This window comes from Punctularia strigosozonata (genome assembly GCF_000264995.1).
Source record: "Punctularia strigosozonata HHB-11173 SS5 unplaced genomic scaffold PUNSTscaffold_1, whole genome shotgun sequence".
Classification (NCBI taxonomy): domain Eukaryota; kingdom Fungi; phylum Basidiomycota; class Agaricomycetes; order Corticiales; family Punctulariaceae; genus Punctularia; species Punctularia strigosozonata.
The window spans coordinates 3,704,695-3,720,856 of record NW_006767433.1 but is presented as its reverse complement, the minus strand read 5'-3'; the positions used below and the strand labels follow the sequence as shown (position 1 = coordinate 3,720,856).

At 53.9% G+C, this 16,162-nt stretch overlaps 6 protein-coding genes across 6 annotated transcripts; 4 read left to right on the top strand and 2 right to left on the bottom strand.

Annotated features, from left to right (window-relative positions):
- Positions 1 to 61: 61 nt before the first annotated feature.
- Positions 62 to 1,249, top strand: PUNSTDRAFT_96283 (uncharacterized protein). The gene is made up of 4 exons (XM_007379282.1): positions 62 to 541; positions 602 to 761; positions 823 to 1,045; positions 1,105 to 1,249. The coding sequence occupies exons 1-4, from the start codon at positions 350 to 352 to the stop codon at positions 1,196 to 1,198; spliced, it is 669 nt and encodes a 222-aa protein (XP_007379344.1). The 5' UTR covers positions 62 to 349; the 3' UTR covers positions 1,199 to 1,249.
- Positions 1,250 to 1,355: 106 nt separating this feature from the next.
- On the top strand, positions 1,356 to 4,290 carry PUNSTDRAFT_96281 (Sec1-like protein). Its single transcript, XM_007379281.1, has 13 exons — positions 1,356 to 1,524; positions 1,575 to 1,655; positions 1,708 to 1,822; positions 1,874 to 2,082; positions 2,140 to 2,244; positions 2,303 to 2,495; positions 2,552 to 2,787; positions 2,846 to 2,936; positions 2,986 to 3,060; positions 3,116 to 3,282; positions 3,338 to 3,797; positions 3,853 to 3,954; positions 4,006 to 4,290. Exons 1-13 carry the CDS (start codon positions 1,417 to 1,419, stop codon positions 4,119 to 4,121), a joined length of 2,058 nt encoding a protein of 685 aa, XP_007379343.1. The 5' UTR covers positions 1,356 to 1,416; the 3' UTR covers positions 4,122 to 4,290.
- Positions 4,291 to 4,918: 628 nt separating this feature from the next.
- Positions 4,919 to 5,138, top strand: PUNSTDRAFT_58980 (uncharacterized protein; the record flags this gene model as incomplete). The annotated part of the gene is made up of 2 exons (XM_007379280.1): positions 4,919 to 5,022; positions 5,081 to 5,138. Coding segments are annotated over 2 exons (162 nt in total), but the record flags the coding sequence as incomplete, so codon positions are not given.
- A 484-nt stretch (positions 5,139 to 5,622) lies between these two features.
- PUNSTDRAFT_59078 (RNI-like protein) lies at positions 5,623 to 8,216 on the bottom strand (the record flags this gene model as incomplete). Its single annotated transcript, XM_007379279.1, has 2 exons — positions 5,623 to 7,236; positions 7,296 to 8,216. 2 exons carry the CDS (start codon positions 8,214 to 8,216, stop codon positions 5,623 to 5,625), a joined length of 2,535 nt encoding a protein of 844 aa, XP_007379341.1.
- An 872-nt stretch (positions 8,217 to 9,088) lies between these two features.
- PUNSTDRAFT_59152 (glycosyltransferase family 2 protein) lies at positions 9,089 to 12,432 on the bottom strand (the record flags this gene model as incomplete). The annotated part of the gene is made up of 18 exons (XM_007379278.1): positions 9,089 to 9,159; positions 9,215 to 9,327; positions 9,357 to 9,633; positions 9,683 to 9,718; positions 9,767 to 9,781; positions 9,850 to 9,995; positions 10,051 to 10,238; positions 10,292 to 10,312; positions 10,363 to 10,434; positions 10,486 to 10,542; positions 10,600 to 10,740; positions 10,814 to 10,944; positions 11,000 to 11,189; positions 11,251 to 11,323; positions 11,374 to 11,476; positions 11,527 to 11,681; positions 11,730 to 11,942; positions 11,996 to 12,432. 18 exons carry the CDS (start codon positions 12,430 to 12,432, stop codon positions 9,089 to 9,091), a joined length of 2,439 nt encoding a protein of 812 aa, XP_007379340.1.
- Positions 12,433 to 14,146: 1,714 nt separating this feature from the next.
- Positions 14,147 to 15,255, top strand: PUNSTDRAFT_58129 (kinase-like protein; the record flags this gene model as incomplete). The annotated part of the gene is made up of 3 exons (XM_007379277.1): positions 14,147 to 14,231; positions 14,284 to 14,558; positions 14,611 to 15,255. The coding sequence occupies 3 exons, from the start codon at positions 14,147 to 14,149 to the stop codon at positions 15,253 to 15,255; spliced, it is 1,005 nt and encodes a 334-aa protein (XP_007379339.1).
- Positions 15,256 to 16,162: the final 907 nt, after the last annotated feature.

The window sequence follows — 16,162 nt, the reverse complement described above, 5'->3', positions numbered from 1 at the left end:
CCAACGAGCGGGTTATATTTGGCCGATTGTGCTGCAGTCGCGTCCCGGTTGGAAAATAAGTATGATTGCGATCTGCATCGCGTTTCAACTATCGACCATGGAAGACCTGGCAGTCAACGTTGGCCACCTGCCATCGATGTCGTCAAAGGCGAGAACGTCGAGTGGAGGAACGCGATTGGCGCGTTGACGTCATCGCTGCATGCCCCAAGACCGTCTGTTTCACTGTCACCACCTTGACCCGCATGCGTTCATCCTCGACAAGTGTATTCTGTCTGGCGCCCCTCGGCCCATATAGACACACTATGGCACCCAGGAAACCCTTCCGTGCAGTCATCTCGTCCCCCATACCATGTGGATCGCCCATTATTCTGCAGGTCTCGTCGCAAAGGTCTTCGCACCAGGAGTCCCTCTGTGGCTCTTGACTTTAGCTTCTGAGATAACAGATGCCCAGTTCTTCGTGTTCAACTTGCTCGGACTCGAATCCTGGTCCGTTGACCCCGCCTTAGCCAAGAAGGGCTGTTTTCCCTATGCAACGAATTATGTATGTTCACCATCACGTCCTATACCACGTTCACCGCGTTGACCAGATATTCGTCCCCAGCCATGGAGTCACAGCTTAGCGGGAATGGCCATCACTGGCGTGGTTCTCGCCGGCCTCTACAAGGCGTACTCATCCCGGAGGGTCACCGTTAAGGATTTGCTCGCCATCGTTCTCACCACCGTCAGCCACTTCCTCTATGAATGGCCTGCGCACCGTCAGGGTAGGCTTTTTCTTACTTGGTCATCCAGATTTGTCGTTCATGACCGCGCCCCTGACCCTAGATGTCAAGATTGCTCCTCACGACAAAACGAGTTTTGGCGCTGGCCTGTTCGATTACCCTGCTACGCTCTTCGTGCTCGAAACAGCGATCTTCTTCGCTGGACTGAAGGCGTACACGTCGTACGCCCCGCTCTCTACTCGCGCCGGTTACAAGCACAACTCGAACAGGATGAAGGCCGTCGTTGCCGTCTTTCTGTTCCAGCAGGCGCAGTTTTGTTTCGGCTTGTGAGTCATACATCAGCGTCATATGCATAACATCGTTCGGGCTAAAGCGCGTGCTTCAGCGCACCAACTGAAAACGCCCGTTGGGTGCATGCTCCCTTGTTCTTGTCCATGATACTTGGGAGCTCGTGGTTACTTGGCAAGCTGGAGGCGTAATTGTACACATAATATGATTGTACCAACTCACCATACGTGATCGTATACCATCCTTTGCTTCAAGGCATGATGTCTGCGTAAGTCATTTGCTATATGGGGCGCGCGCGTGAGGGTACATTTCGCCCCTATCTCGTCGCGTCACTCTCTCGCTTGCCACGGTACTCTCCGGCACGACCTGCACGGGTGTAGGCAAATTACCGCGGACCACACCTGCGTTCATGGCTGTTTCTGCTCAACAAGGAGGCGCTCATGATGGCGAGAACGGGGTCGACGTATCTCTTTTGAAAGATCTGGCGAAGAAGTCCCTGGTCGATGCTCTGAACTCGGTACGAGCACCTTGAGGTCTTGCTGCGATGTAGCCAACGTGAGCACCCAGGTCAGTGGAGCCAAGACGCTCATCCTCGACCCTTCTATGGCTGGGCCGCTGGGGTTGGTGACGGAGGTTTCCCTACTGAAAGTACGTCCCACCCTTGCGCAACCTTGCAACAGGTATGAACGCATGTTTTCAGCAACATGGAGTCGACAAGATGTACTGGCTAGAACAAGGCCCTCTGTCATCGGTATCGACCACTGCCATCGTGTACTTATGTCGCCCAAAGATTCGGCATGTAAAGATCATTGCCGGTGAGGACTCGACGAATGCCATACACGTTACCGGAGTTGACTCCCTTACAGATCAGATCAAGGCCCACCTTCGGGGATCTCAGAAGTACACGTACACGCTGTTACTCGTACCCCGCGTGTCTGTCCTGGTCGAGCGTATCTTGGAGGAAGAAGGCGTGCTCGGCGAAGTCAGCATCTCGTCCTACAACCTGCAGTTCATCCCTCTAGCGGAGGACGTCGTGTCCCTCGAACTCGAGAATGCATTCAAGGAGATATGGGTCGTAGGTCTGACTTCTCTCGAGCTACATACGGAGCCGACATGAATCTCCCAAGGATAGGACGGCGACGAGACTGCCGTGTACGACTCTGCCAAAGCCCTGGTCACCCTGCAGAAGCTGTATGGCCTGTTCCCCCGTATCGTGGGCAAGGGCGATCGAGCCGCGGTGAGCACAATCCGTCACAATCTACCGCTATGAGAGTGCTCACGCCGGACGACGGCAGCGCTTGACAAAATTGGTGACTCAAGAACTCTCCACCGACGACTCTGCCAGCTCCGTTCCTACTGGTCTGTCTACCCAATCGGAGCAGGTGGACGCTGTTATAGTGCTAGATCGCGCCGTTGACATGATCACGCCGCTGCTCACGCAGCTGACATATGAAGGTCTCGTCGATGAATTGATCGGCATCAAGAATGGTACGGTGCTTCAGCAGTCCATGACTTGCGCTATATGTCTAACCACCTTACGACAGGTTACGTTCAGCTTCCTGCCAGCCTGGTTTCGCCTCCATCCAATTCGGCGGCCAACGCACCTGCGGCATCCACTTCCACCGCTGTTCAGACCACACCTCTGTCAAAGGAAGCGAAGAAGAAGTACCAGCTCAACGCAAAGACAGATCCGCTCTTCGGCGAACTGCGCGACGTGAACTTCAGCGCGGTGGGAAAACGTCTGAATAAAGTGGCACGGAGGCTCGAAGAGGATTACCAGGTAACAATGTTCGAGCGTTCTGAGCGATAACACTGGCGGGTCTAAAGGCTATGCGCAGGCTAGGAAGCAAGCGAAGACCGTCACCCAGCTGAGGGACTTTGTGGGGAAGCTGGGAGGCTTGCAGACTGAGCGCCAATCTCTAGAAATTCGTGCGTAGGATTGGCATAGTTTCCTCGAGTTCAGCTGACGCACAGGCAGATACGGGGCTGTCTGAGTTGCTCATTCCGCTTACCCGCACACAACAATTTAATAGGTCTCTCGAAATTCAACAGAGTCAGTTCACTTTCACTCGTTTCATCTTGCGCCAGCGGGAGTTGACTAGCACCAGACCTTCTTGCATCGTATGACGTGAACGGACAGATCAATGCTATAGAAGATTTGATCGCACAAGGCGCTGATATGCAAACCGTACTGAGGTTGCTCTGTCTCGCCAGCATAACCGCTGGGGGTATCAAGGCAAAGACTCTCGAAAACATCAAACGAGAATTTCTTCAGGTCAGTTGCATGTTTTCGGCATGGATAAGGTATCGTAGTTGATCTCTGGGAGCAGGCGTACGGGTATAACCTCCTGCCGTTGCTGTTATCGCTCGCCTCTCCATCTCTCGCAATGCTCTTGCCGAATCCGCTTCCACCAACCCTCGCCGGGACAAAATACCCGTACACAACGCTACGGAAATCATTGCGGTTGATGAACGATGATCCTGACGCGCCAGAAGAACTGGAAAACGACATTAGCTACGTGTACTCGGGGTTTGCGCCGATCAGCGTGAGACTGGTGCAGTGCGTGGCCCAGAAAGGCGGGGTGCTTAGCAACCCCGCTTCAGACAAGGACAAGGACGGTTCTGCGGCCGACGGCGGAAAGAACAAAAGCGTTGGTCAAGTGCAAGCGCACCCCATCGTCGGTTGGAGAGGGTTCGAGGACGTCGTGGCCAGCATACCGGGCGAAACTGTGGACGTTACGCAAACTGCGCACGGCGGGGATGGTGCGGTGCCGCTGATTCCCTCCATATGTAAGTGTCCCTTCCTTCAATGTGCCGAAAGCTGTCGCTGAAAAAGGTGGGCTAGCTCAAGGCCCAGAGCGGACGAGGACCACGGTCGTCTTTTTCTTGGGCGGCTGTACGTACACGGAGATAGCAGCGCTACGCTGGGTCGGGAGGCAGAATAGAGGTAAACGTTCGCTCTTATTTATCATCCTTCCTTTGCTTGACCATCAGACAGGCCGTCGGTTCCTGATAGCGACGACGGGAATAATAAGTGGCGGGTCCCTCGTGAGCAGTCTGGGCGGCACGGCACAAACGGGTGCGCCGGCGGGAGGTAAGGACGCGGCACTGTAGGCATGTGAGAGGCCGCGTTCGTTTACCGTACAGAGCCTCATTCCTGATACGCATTGGAGAATCATGATCTTGCTAGTTTCGTGCGCATTTGGCCTAGTCGTAGCTAGTCTTCGGGGTCCTGGTAGAGACGCGCTGTCACGGAATGTCACGCGGGAAACACAATCAACCGAACGCGGTCTGTTCTTCGTCCACGGCGACCTGAGAGACCGAAGAGAGAAGGAATTTTGCGCCAGCAGTGCCAAAGACAGGGAACGTACCCGCATCGTGAGTGGTTTGCAGCCTCTAAACGCTCAGTTTGAGAGGGGATTGCGTGCTGGAGTGTGGTTCAGGGATGGACATCTGACGGCTTCCCGCAACGGGGGTCCCCGGGGCGAAGCGAAGCGTAGATGAGATCTGGTTGGTCAGTCACGGTGTTCACGTCAATTGAATTCGTAGTAAAAAGCGGCCGACCAGAAACCATGCACCTCATCTCTCTTTGCCCCTTACCCTCATAAACTCGCAACACCTTTCTGTCTCCATTGTCTTTGTAAGTATTGCATTTGGTCCATAACATGTACTACGCCCCCCCGCTCACTTTACTTCTCCATAAAAACGCGTCTTTGACGCGTTTCAGGTCGCGTATGTCGCTTGACGCGTCTCATTGCCCCTATCACTAACGCCCGCGTTTAACAGCTCAATATAATACGCTATGGCTCGTGCTGGAACTCAAACAAAGACCGCCGACAAGCCCGCAAAGAAGAGTACGCAAAAGCCTTTTTGATATCCATTGAGACTGACTTCGGTGGTACTCAGAGACATCGACTGGAGGAGCCAAGAAGAAGCTCACGGCATACAACAAGTTCATGCAGAGTGAGATGGCCAGGTTGAAAGAGAAGGAGCCGGAGCTCGAGCACAAGGACCGGTCAGTTCTATTCGTTACTTCATGTTCCAGTTGCTCATCGCGTATAATGCATGTACAGCTTCAAGAAGGCAACTTCCAACTGGAAGACCTCTAAGGAGAATCCGAAGAATGCATGAACATCACGACCACTACCTGCTGTCAATCATCTCTCTGGACAGTTCATGGTTCTTTGAAACGCAGATGCCTTCCTTCGATATTCGCTTCGCATCTGTCCCGTTTCATGTCTCGATGCTTAGGCTACCACCTTTGCTTTTCCCACTGTATGCTTTGCTCTATATTTCCCTATCATTGCTCTGATCGTTCGTCGTAATATTATGAGTATGGTTAAGTCGATTTATCAATGAAAATATGTCACGCTGCTACCGTACTGGCATGAAAGTATTTCACTATGATGTGCAATGGGCTCGGCAATGATCAGGAAGAGTCAACGAACGAGATATACAGACCCGCGTTTACTGTACACCATCATACATCTATTTTACATGAAATACATATGGAACGAATGCTGCTGCTACACTTTCTGCAATTACAAGGCAGGAATCAATCTGTTGTCGACCAATGAAGAGTTATGGGGATGCCACCCAATGCGTGACCGCTCCCTCACATTACTATACAGCCCTCACGATCGTTGAGATCGAGAAATGTCGGGGAGACCGTACCGTTCCGCCTACCTCCTGGCGACCACCACCTGGTGCGAGTCCCATCCCTGCCGATTGTAGAATCACCATCGATACTGCCATCAGAATTGTTGATGTTCCGCCTCGACTTGCCCTTGCGCTTCTTCTCCCTCGCCGCCCTGACTGCATCGACCGTTTGCCACGAGTAAAATGTCTTCAAGACCACCCGTTGTTGGTCGCATTCGTCTTGACCGACATCCAGGCCCTCATCGTCCCTCTCATCCAGGAACCCGAGTTTCCTCGCATCATATCCCCGCCAGCCCATGCGAGGTCGGGTCAGGGGCGTCAGATCCTTGACATCACGTTCGGCAATGTGACGACAGTCGACCGCCACCAACTTCGCGTCTACCGTTTGACGTTGACGAGACAGTCGGACAAACTCTTGCATAACCGACCGAGAGATGTGAGTGTTGTCGGCCTCGAGCACGCGCAATTTGGTGCATCGCCGGATGAGGTTGAGCAGAGCCTCGTCCGTGACGGCGGATGCGTACGAGATGATGAGATGCTCAAGCCGCTCGCCTGTGCGTGGTGGGGATGTCGTTCCGGTCTTCTGCGATGAACCCTCGGCATCGGGTGCGAGGGCGTCAATCAGATTGTCCGTGACCGCAGAGGCGTCCTCTAGGTCAAGTTTCCTGATGAGAGGAGTCGTCTTCAGAAGGTGGATGAGACCCTCCTCTTTCAATTCAGCGCCGATGCCGGCGATTTCGAGGAACTCGAGTCTAGGAACGGCATGGGCAAGGTTCGAACAGGCAACATCCGTCAACCACATGCAGGATGAGAGGTTGAGGTGGCGGAGTGCTGTGACACGTCTCCTATACTTCGCGGACTCGGTTGGATCCCGTCCTGCCTCTCGAGGAGTGAGCAAGACTGAATGCTGTCCATCAATGTCATCATCCTCCGAAACCTTCACGAATGCAGCGATCGCTGAGTTGTGGAGATGCCGAGCGTAGCTAAGGTCGAGAACCTCCAGATTAGGCGCAGCCCTCCCGAGAGCCTCCATAACGTTGTCGTCCACGAAGTTGATGCCAGACAAACGCAGCTCCCTCAAGCGCAAACGCTCCCCTCGAATGATAACGGAGTCCGACATTCTTCGGATGCCGGCACCACTAAGGTTCGGGCATCGGCTCATGTCGAGCGACATCAACGCGGGACAATACACGGCGAGGAGGTCGCAGATGAAGTCCGTCACCGCCGCAATACCTTTGACGCAGAGATGCTCCAGCGACGGGGAATGCATTAACAGGTTTTGCAACGATCTGGTCGTCAATGACGAACACCCGAACAGTTTGACGTGAGTGAGTCTGGTATACGCGACTCCTGTGATATGCGCAGGGCGAAGAGAAAAATGATCCGTCACGGCCTGGAGAGTAGAAGGAGATAAATGCGCATGACCCGATAGATCCACTCTCGTAGTAAACGTGCCGGCCATCTGCGCCACGCGCAGTAGTGCAGACGCTGTTGTTTTCGAGAAGGAATGGAAGTCGAAATTCTTCCAGAGGGCCCCATCGAACACCAGTGATTGCCAATACTTGGAAACCTTCGCAATGATAACCGCGTTAACAGGGTCTTTCTAGGTAAGCTGGAAGCTCCACTCACCCTGCTGAACTTGACCAGCTCACGGATTCCCTTATCCCTGCCCATATATCTATACTTCGGAGACTCGGCCCTGCGAACACTCCATGTTTTACCTCCTTCCAGTCTCCTTCGTTCCATCTCGTGAAGATCGACAACAGTGGACAAGACATATAGCTGCAACTCTCGGGGAAGCCACTCCTCGAAGTAGTTGTGAACTGGAACCGGTACAGGGACCGAGACTTCTGCTGCTGGTACTGATAGCAAGGGAGATTGCGCAGCCGACAAGGGAAATGGAGAGGAGTAAGAGCGAGTCTTTCCCTTCAGCACAGCAACTTCGTGGGAAGGTCGATAAGGCGGATAGGGAGATTCGCCAACGGACGTTATGAGGCCTTCAATGTTAGGGCTGACCCTGAGGTCTCCGATACATGGTGAAAAGCAGCCCCCGCCGTGTCCTACTTCAATCGTGAAGGTGTCGTCAGGAATCCCTTCAGGATTGACGATCTCCGGAGAGCCTGGAGTGGAGGTGGCAAGATTCGACGGGGATCCGTAACCTTTTGGCCTCCCAAACAAGGCCATCCTGGTTGTACCCGATTTCCGGGACGAACCCAGCTTCACGCGAATCTTCGACAGCGACAGCGCTGACAAGGAACGAGCGGAATGTATCGACAAGTCGGAGAGTGATCGTCTGTGGCGGGGGATGGAGGGCTGACAAGGGCTTCCGGGACTACTGGGGTGCTCTTCTGAGGTAACAGGGTGATGAGTGGACAGATAGCCGGAACCCACGGATGAAGGAGAGGGACCCGATGCGCTAGATGGACTCGGCCAGTCGATACGACCGTACCCAACCTCCATTGGCGTGAAAGCAAGAGGTGGAAGAACAGGTGGATCCTCCGACCGCCCCTTGCCTTTGCCGATTGAGACGGGCGACGACGCTCCAGCCATCGGTAGGAACGCTTCCTGCTCTTCGTCAGCAGACGATCCCTGGATGAAACAGGAGTTGTTGGACTCGTGCGACGAGAAGAAGTCGGGAAATGATGAGTTGGACATGTCTGCCACGGGCGAGTTGAGCTCCGCATTTAACGTGGAGAAGACATCGTCCCCGACATCCGATGGTGCCCTCCTCTGTACCGCCTTGCCCTTGCTGTCCATCGTTGCCTCGGATGCCTCTACATCCATGTCATAGACATAGGAGATGTCGCGCGTGGTAGAACTGCCTTCTGCGTGAAACATGGGTAGGATCAAGGGAGACCATGTGTAGTGATAGGCCGACGACGAGGGCAGCTGCATCTTGGGCGCCGCTGGTGGAGCACTACGATCCGTGGAGGCCTCAAAAGGGTCAAAGTGGAAGAGAGGGTCCATGGGCTCGTTATCGATAGGACGTCCTTGAGGCTGGTTCATGGCGGAAGCAGCGCGTTCTCAGCAGGAGCCGGGCGGACAGGCGGGAATGCTCGCAGTTTGGGAACCTGGGCGTGAGATCGGTGCTGGATGGGAGATAGCCCAGATGGCGTTGACAACGATCTCAGGATTCACATCTAAATCGTAGCCGGTGTACAAAGCTGGATTGTCGCGCTCAGGAGGGGACGACGAGGGGTTGAGGGCCCGGGTAAAGCAGGCCCGGCCTTCCGCTGAGAGCACGTGAGATAGTCAATGGGATATTTCAAGCTGTCGCCGAGTCTTCGAACGTCGGGTCGAAACCAGCGCATCAATAGACATTACAAGAAGCACTATTGCGCCATGATAGATATACAACTCTTAAATATCCTATAGCACGCCCAGGACCTCGTTATCGGACTTGGCCTGCAGGTCCGCGAGGATCATTGGCCGATGAGACGAAGTACCAGATATAAGGTCGATCCGATGAACCGGAACGCAGCCAAACCAGCAACTGCGAGCGGCGAGATCAGGACAGTTGTCTTAAGCAGCGAGCAGCTCATACGCACGAGAATAGAACAAGAACGTCAGGTAGGGGTTGAACGCCGAGTTATCACTTTTGTCAACGTGTTCCTGGACCCAGTCGGTGAATGCGGTGGATGTGAAGACGAGGATCATGGCACTGTCATGTATGTCAGAGTGGATATCTACACTTCATGTTGCACTGACATGTTGGTGCCAAACCAGGCGAGCACGACGTTCGTACGGCTGTTGCGGTCATGATCAGCCTGTTTCGTCGCGGCGTCACGGTGTTCCTTCTGTTCTTCCGGTTTGTGCCGTAGAGAGTTGCGGGAAGCTTGCCAAAGCTGGTCCACGTCTTCACGGGCGGTAGGTACCTCGACCTCATAGACCTCCTTGCCATCTTCGCCTTTGACCTTCTTGGCACCACCAAGATCCTTGGCTGCACCGTTGTCTCCCTTGGTGCCCCCTGAACAAAAGGTGAGAAAAGGCCGAGCAATGACAGACGAAAACCGTACAGGAAACATCGTGAAGATTGCACATGGCGTACGTCACTGTGTAATATGAGCATCACGGGACAACATACGAACGCGAGGCCGTACTCAAGATATTGATGTCTAGCGAATAACGGCGTCAATGAATAAATTTATGATGTCAGGGTTCATCACCCGGTTGATCCACTCACAACTTGGAAGAAGGAACATGTACTGAACGAAAGACGTAATCATGTGCCAAGGCTCCAGATGCAGCAAGGAGCCGAAGAGATAAAGGCCGTACGTTCCAGCCAAGGAGATAGCAATGTCTCGGAATGCTTTGTTGTGTTCCAAAAGCCTGATCAAGCTGTCAATATCTGAGACCGTCGGAAAGGTTAAACGTAGGTGCTTACGAGCCAATGTTCTCCCACCCTGCCACAGTATGCGGGACAGCCAGATAGACGGTGTATCCAGCACACCAGAAAGTGATCATGTTACAGAGACCGAAGAGGACCATAGCGAGAGAGTACGTCCACTTCGAACCCTGCGGACGATTGCCAAGAGAGCAGACCACGACGACGAACAGGAGAGCGATATACAACTGAAGACTACGTCAGCTTAAATTCTCTCATTCTGATGTATTTGATCGTATACTTTGAGGAAGATTTCGAATATCTTGTTTGGTGAGATTAGTGAGGTTCGCATACGCAACTGCAACGGCGAACCTTGGTACCCGCGCCAGTCTGGATAAAGGAGAACGCATCCGTTTTCTTGTCCGAAGTAGCGGAGGAGACAAGCTGTCCAGTGGATGAGCCACCGGTGTCAACGCAGGCGAATGTCCGACTCACGAAGAAGAACGCTAGGTAGAAATTTGCTATCGATGTCCATGAGAAGACCAATTGTATCTGAATAACCAGAATTTCTTCAGTTCAGCCTCGTCAACGGGCAAGATGGGTCATTACCGCGTTGTAGATGAACTCGATTTGCAACGCGATCTTCCGGAAGAAGTTCTGGCCGGACGTCCATATCCGGAACCAGAAGACGGTGGCATGGATGGAAGCGAAGAGGGAGCCGTTGAGCCACCGACGACGCTGGGAAATGAACTGATAGAGTAGAGCGAGGTTTAGTCGGTGACTTGGCCTTTCATCGACTCGAGCGCGCATGCGCATTACTCACCTCAGGAACAGTGGTTGGCACATCGGTTGCAGCTTTCGCAGACTTGACGTATTTCAAGATCCAGCCTTCGTTCTTCTTCGTGACGATCTCGAAGCATAGAATACGATCCTCAGCGAGGTACATGTTGCGCTCTGATCAAACCGGTGAGTCATTCGCCCTTGAAAGGGATCAGGGGCGCTGGCTTACCGAACAGTCCTGCGCCGTTGGGACCACCGCCATGCATAGTCTCGCCCTTAAAATAGGACGCGAGCGGGCCTTTGCCATTGGGTCCATTTTGTAGCGCACGATAGCGGTAGGCACTGAAAGCACCGGGTAATACGCTGATGTACCCGAACACGCTCTCAAGCGGCTTGTCGAGGATATTCGAAATCTTGTACTGTTCAGAACGCAGTTAAATTCCGAGGCGAGCGATCATAGTGGTGAATCTCCATACGAACCTCGAAGTTCTGCGAAGCGGCCAAAGGGCTAGTAAGGAGGAGGCTGCATCCTCGTCCGGTGTCAACACAGATTCTATCCAGGTCATTAGCAAATACTCCCAGGCCAGTGATACTCAATCTTACTCTCCGCAAGCACCACCAACGTTGGAATGCTTGTCAAAGCACTTCCACAGTTCGTAGATGGATGTGCCGGTTGGCTTGGTACCGACATCAAGAAGAACGCACACTGATACGTGATGATCAGCTGAAGCGGTTCATCATAGTACGAATCCATACCATTGGGTTGAATCAATGGACCGAAGGCGTTGAAGAACCAGCGATGACTATTGAGCTTCTTCTTGTTCTGTTCCTTGAGACAGAAGATAACTTGCACCGGGCAGGCTCCTTGCGAAACCTCGCCGGTATCTGAGACAATAACACTGGTAGTATACCTAGCAAAAAATCAGTCCACGATCATCACAACCAACATTTGCACGCACTCGAAGATGTGCGCTGTGACATCCTTTCCAGCCACCGAGTCTTTCGCAACGCCTTCTTGGTAGCAGCCCATGAGTGAGAGGACTTGCAATGTCCGCTTGTTGATCTTGCTGCGGCCGTCCGACACGACGCAAACGACGACCTTCTGCCAGCCCTGAGGTCCCCACGTCTTAGAGCGCGTGCGACCGCACAAGTGTGCGATGTTCTTTATAACCCTAGGTGGATGTTGGAAGGCGCATATATACAGCCAAGCGCTGCATCTACTCACGCGTTCATGGTCTTGCAAAATAACACCTCGTCTTCATTGTACATCGTGAGCACGATGAACAGCTCGGTCTTGCGTCCGTACAGATAAGGGCGGAGGGAGTACTTGGAGGACATGAAATCATCAGGATCACACGTCGCTGCAGTGTACCGCATCTTGGTGTGCTCTTCGCTATCACCGTATTGCTTGTTCACGATATGTGACGGCACCGCCATATCCAATACCAGGTTCCCATTATAGAGTTCGACCTTGCGAACCGAGCGACGCCTCATCATCTTGTCCCGTGCCGTCGCGTATCCGCCAGCGCTCTCCTGGCGATACATCATACCTGCTCTGCCGCCATATGCTCCGCCCATTGGGGGCGGGGGATAGTCGGGTTGATGCTGATACGCATTGTTGTTGTATGGCATGGAGGGAAGAGGTGGAGCGGCCTCGCGCATCTCGTATTCGTTGTGTGGATTGAGATGGACTTGCGAGCCCGCATAGGTGCTGGAATAGGACTTGGCGTCCCAGTTGGAATGTCCGTCCCCGGATTTCGACTCCCAATTCGCCCTCGGGTCGTGGTCGACGTACCCGCCTGCGGGTGCGTACTGGACATGATGTTGCCCAGAATGTTGGAAGACTTGGCCCGGTCCTACACCAGGTCCTTGGCTGGGTTGCTGTTGATAATAGGGATCACGGTTGTAAGCCATGATTGCTGGAAATGCTCGGGTATAGATTCGAAGCGAGACAGCCTTCAAATGTGACTACAACCGTTTGGGTATGGGTATAGGTCCAGAGCGAGTGGACGCCTGTCGAACAGGCTGAGCGAAACGAAGGAGAAACCGGGGCTGGGGGGGAGGGGGGTGGCAGCTGAGACTGTTGTTGGGTATCACCGGAAACGCTGATCTCACACTAAGGTGTTGGCTTGCCGTCCGTGGCTGTGCCAGCTTGGCTGCGCATTCGCCGGATGGAGAGAGGATCAATATCGACGGCAGCTATCGCACTCGAGACGTGTACTATGTCCTACGCGATACACCTCAGTCGAGACGGAAACATATATCGATCTCTGGGCAGTGTTGTTGTGGGGTTAACGTCGTTGCGGAGGCCAAAATCCGTCAGATGCGAATGTTTTGTAATAACAGTAGTGATAACTTAGTTGCGATGGTGCGTCATGCTGAGTATGTAGACTTCAATACACATGTGACGTGGGAGTTGAAGCTAAGGGGTCGGATTCCAGCAGGCTCCTCACCGAACAGCTGGCGAGGACGGCGCTGGAGTAGTACTGGTATAGCACCGAAGGGAAGGTCACAGGAGGGCCAGCGCTGGATATCGGAGAAACAGAAACCGGGCCCTGTGTGATCGATGGGGGCTTCATATCGATTCGAACCCTTCTGTTGACGTGGAGAAACGGCAATAACAGCTCGAAAACGAGGCGCTCGCAAGCAGCATAGGCGGCTTCCTATTGAACTGCGGTACGCGCAGTTTCGTGTAGTGACATAGACGGCGTGTATCACTGCACAAGAGTTGCAAGGAAAGCGCGAGGAGCGGCGAGGCCGGCCGCTGGACGAGAGCCGAGGCGGACACTCGCCAAACAGCTGGAGTTGCCGGAGAGCCAGGTATGGGAGCATTGCCATCAAGGGACTGTCGCTGACTCAGCATTGTGGGCCAAAACCGATCCGATTGTGAATTCTCACGTGTTCACCGCCCTTGTTGACCTTGTTCCTCTGCGGCCTTCCTCTCTCAAGCCCCGCTCTCCACTTCCACCCTCGTCTTTGCTACTCTGTTTCATACTTGTGAGTGTCTAGCTGTTTAGCTTACGCAGGAGCGGTCGATGTGCTTGCGATGTGCTGTTGGTTGGATTGCGGGCGCCTTGTTGGAGACCAACGTTCAGGTGGCACCACGGTCTGCAGAGATGACGAACAAGCCCTAGGTCCTCCCTTGTTACGCTTCAGAGCGGACTCGGACTAGCTCTTTGTCTACCTCCGCGCTGCACTCCGGGCATTTTGCGTAATCCCTACCGTACTTTGATCCGCACGGTTGCCTGCCCTCTCGTGCTGTATAAGGTCGCACCGCCTCCGTAGCGCCTGCGTCTTCCGTCTCGCATTGCTCCCTCTCACCCACCACATACTGACTTCCTTCTAGACCTCATACTCTTCCTCTCCTGCGATAACAATGGCCGACTCTTCTTCTCATCGATTGGACCTCCGTGTTGGCGGCAAATACAGGCTCGGAAAGAAGATTGGTTCAGGATCGTTCGGTGAGTCGTCATCGCTCTTGAAGTTCCGTATAGCTCATCTTGTTACCTCTAGGTGACATCTATCTTGGCATTAACATCATATCCGGCGAGGAGGTTGCCATCAAGCTGGAATCGGTCAAGGCTAAGCACCCTCAGCTCGAGTACGAGTCCAAGGTGTACAAGACGCTCGCTGGTGGCGTCGGCATCCCGTTCGTGAGATGGTTTGGCACTGAATGCGATTACAACGCCATGGTCCTCGATCTCCTGGGGCCGTCGCTCGAGGACCTCTTCAACTTCTGCAACCGCAAGTTCAGCTTGAAGACTGTGCTACTCCTCGCCGATCAGCTTGTGAGTCGTGCAGAAGGTCCGCGCGCGTCGTTCTGCTGATGTGTCTATGTAGATCTCCCGCATCGAGTACATCCACTCTCGTAATTTCATCCATCGTGACATCAAGCCCGACAACTTCCTTATGGGCATTGGCAAGCGCGGCAACCAGGTCAATGTCATCGATTTCGGTCTTGCCAAGAAGTTCCGCGATCCGAAGACCCACCTCCATATTCCCTACAGGGAGAACAAGAACCTCACGGGCACGGCTCGCTACACATCGATCAACACCCACTTGGGTGTCGAGCAGTCTCGTCGTGACGATCTGGAGTCGCTGGCATATGTCTTGATGTACTTCCTCCGAGGTGCCTTGCCGTGGCAGGGTCTCAAGGCTGCTACCAAGAAGCAGAAGTACGACAGAATCATGGAGAAGAAGATGACGACCCCGACTGATTTGCTATGCCGTGGCTTCCCCAATGAATTCGGCATCTTCCTTAACTACACCCGCGCTCTGCGCTTCGACGACAAGCCCGATTACTCTTACCTCCGCAAGCTCTTCCGCGACCTCTTCGTCCGCGAGGGCTTCCAGTACGACTATGTCTTCGATTGGAGCGTCCAGAGAGGTGCCCAGGAGGAAGGCAGTTCCACCAAGGCTGCTGCCGGAGGACGCAGGAAGGTCGTCCAGGAGGAGGAAGAGCCGCGCACCAGCGACAGAATGTAGGTGAATAACCTATTTCTGGGCAAATTTGAAATCTAACCGCTCCGTGCAGGCTGCGCTCCCACACTCGCCAGCAGCAGCAGGCCGCTGCTGCTCCCGGTGCTGTTGGCCAGCAGCGCCGCGGCAGGGAGGGCGATATGTGGTAAATGTGCACCGAGGCTGATGTGTGCCTTTGTCTCATATGCGCGCGTCCCGAGCCTGGGGGTGGAAGGAAGAGGATTCGCGTCGGCTTGAACTGAAGTGATCGAGCCAAGATCTGCTTCCATGGTCTTCACTCGTGCAGGGTCACAACGAGGCCCGCCGAGAGAAGGATTGCTGGGGCATGCCGGGCTGGAGCGCTCGCCGTGGCTACATTGTTTTTAGGGGCTACAACTGAGCGGGTCATCAACACCGTCATCGGCCGCGCACTCGAGGCGAACGAACGAACGAACAATACGCGCTCATATTCAGGCGTCGCCTCGGCCCGGTTCTCGACGTTTGTTAGCGATTGCACTTCCGAATATCGAGCACGGACGCTCTTTCTTTTCAGGCCTGTTTCCCCTGCCTCGCGCAAGGGGTGCATGGCTGCTTATTCCTTCATCGCCATTGTGTTGTGTCCCCTTGCGCCGTGTTGACCGGAAGTCGCCTTGTCGTGCTGAGTTCCCTTCTACTTGTAATATTGATCATCGCTTTCCATCTCCACCATCATACGCACTGCGACGTGCATTCCAACACTCACCACACCCTCCTTACTGTCTTTGCTCCTATCCTCCCCATCCTCACATTCACGCCCTTCGTTATGACTTCACTTGCGCCCCCACTTGTCGGGCATCTGGTGTCGAGAATGAAGGAATACCCATACAGGACAGTCACAGTTTTGGGCGACGCATGTTGGCCCCATGATTTTCATCAGTAGTCGCGGATATCGTCC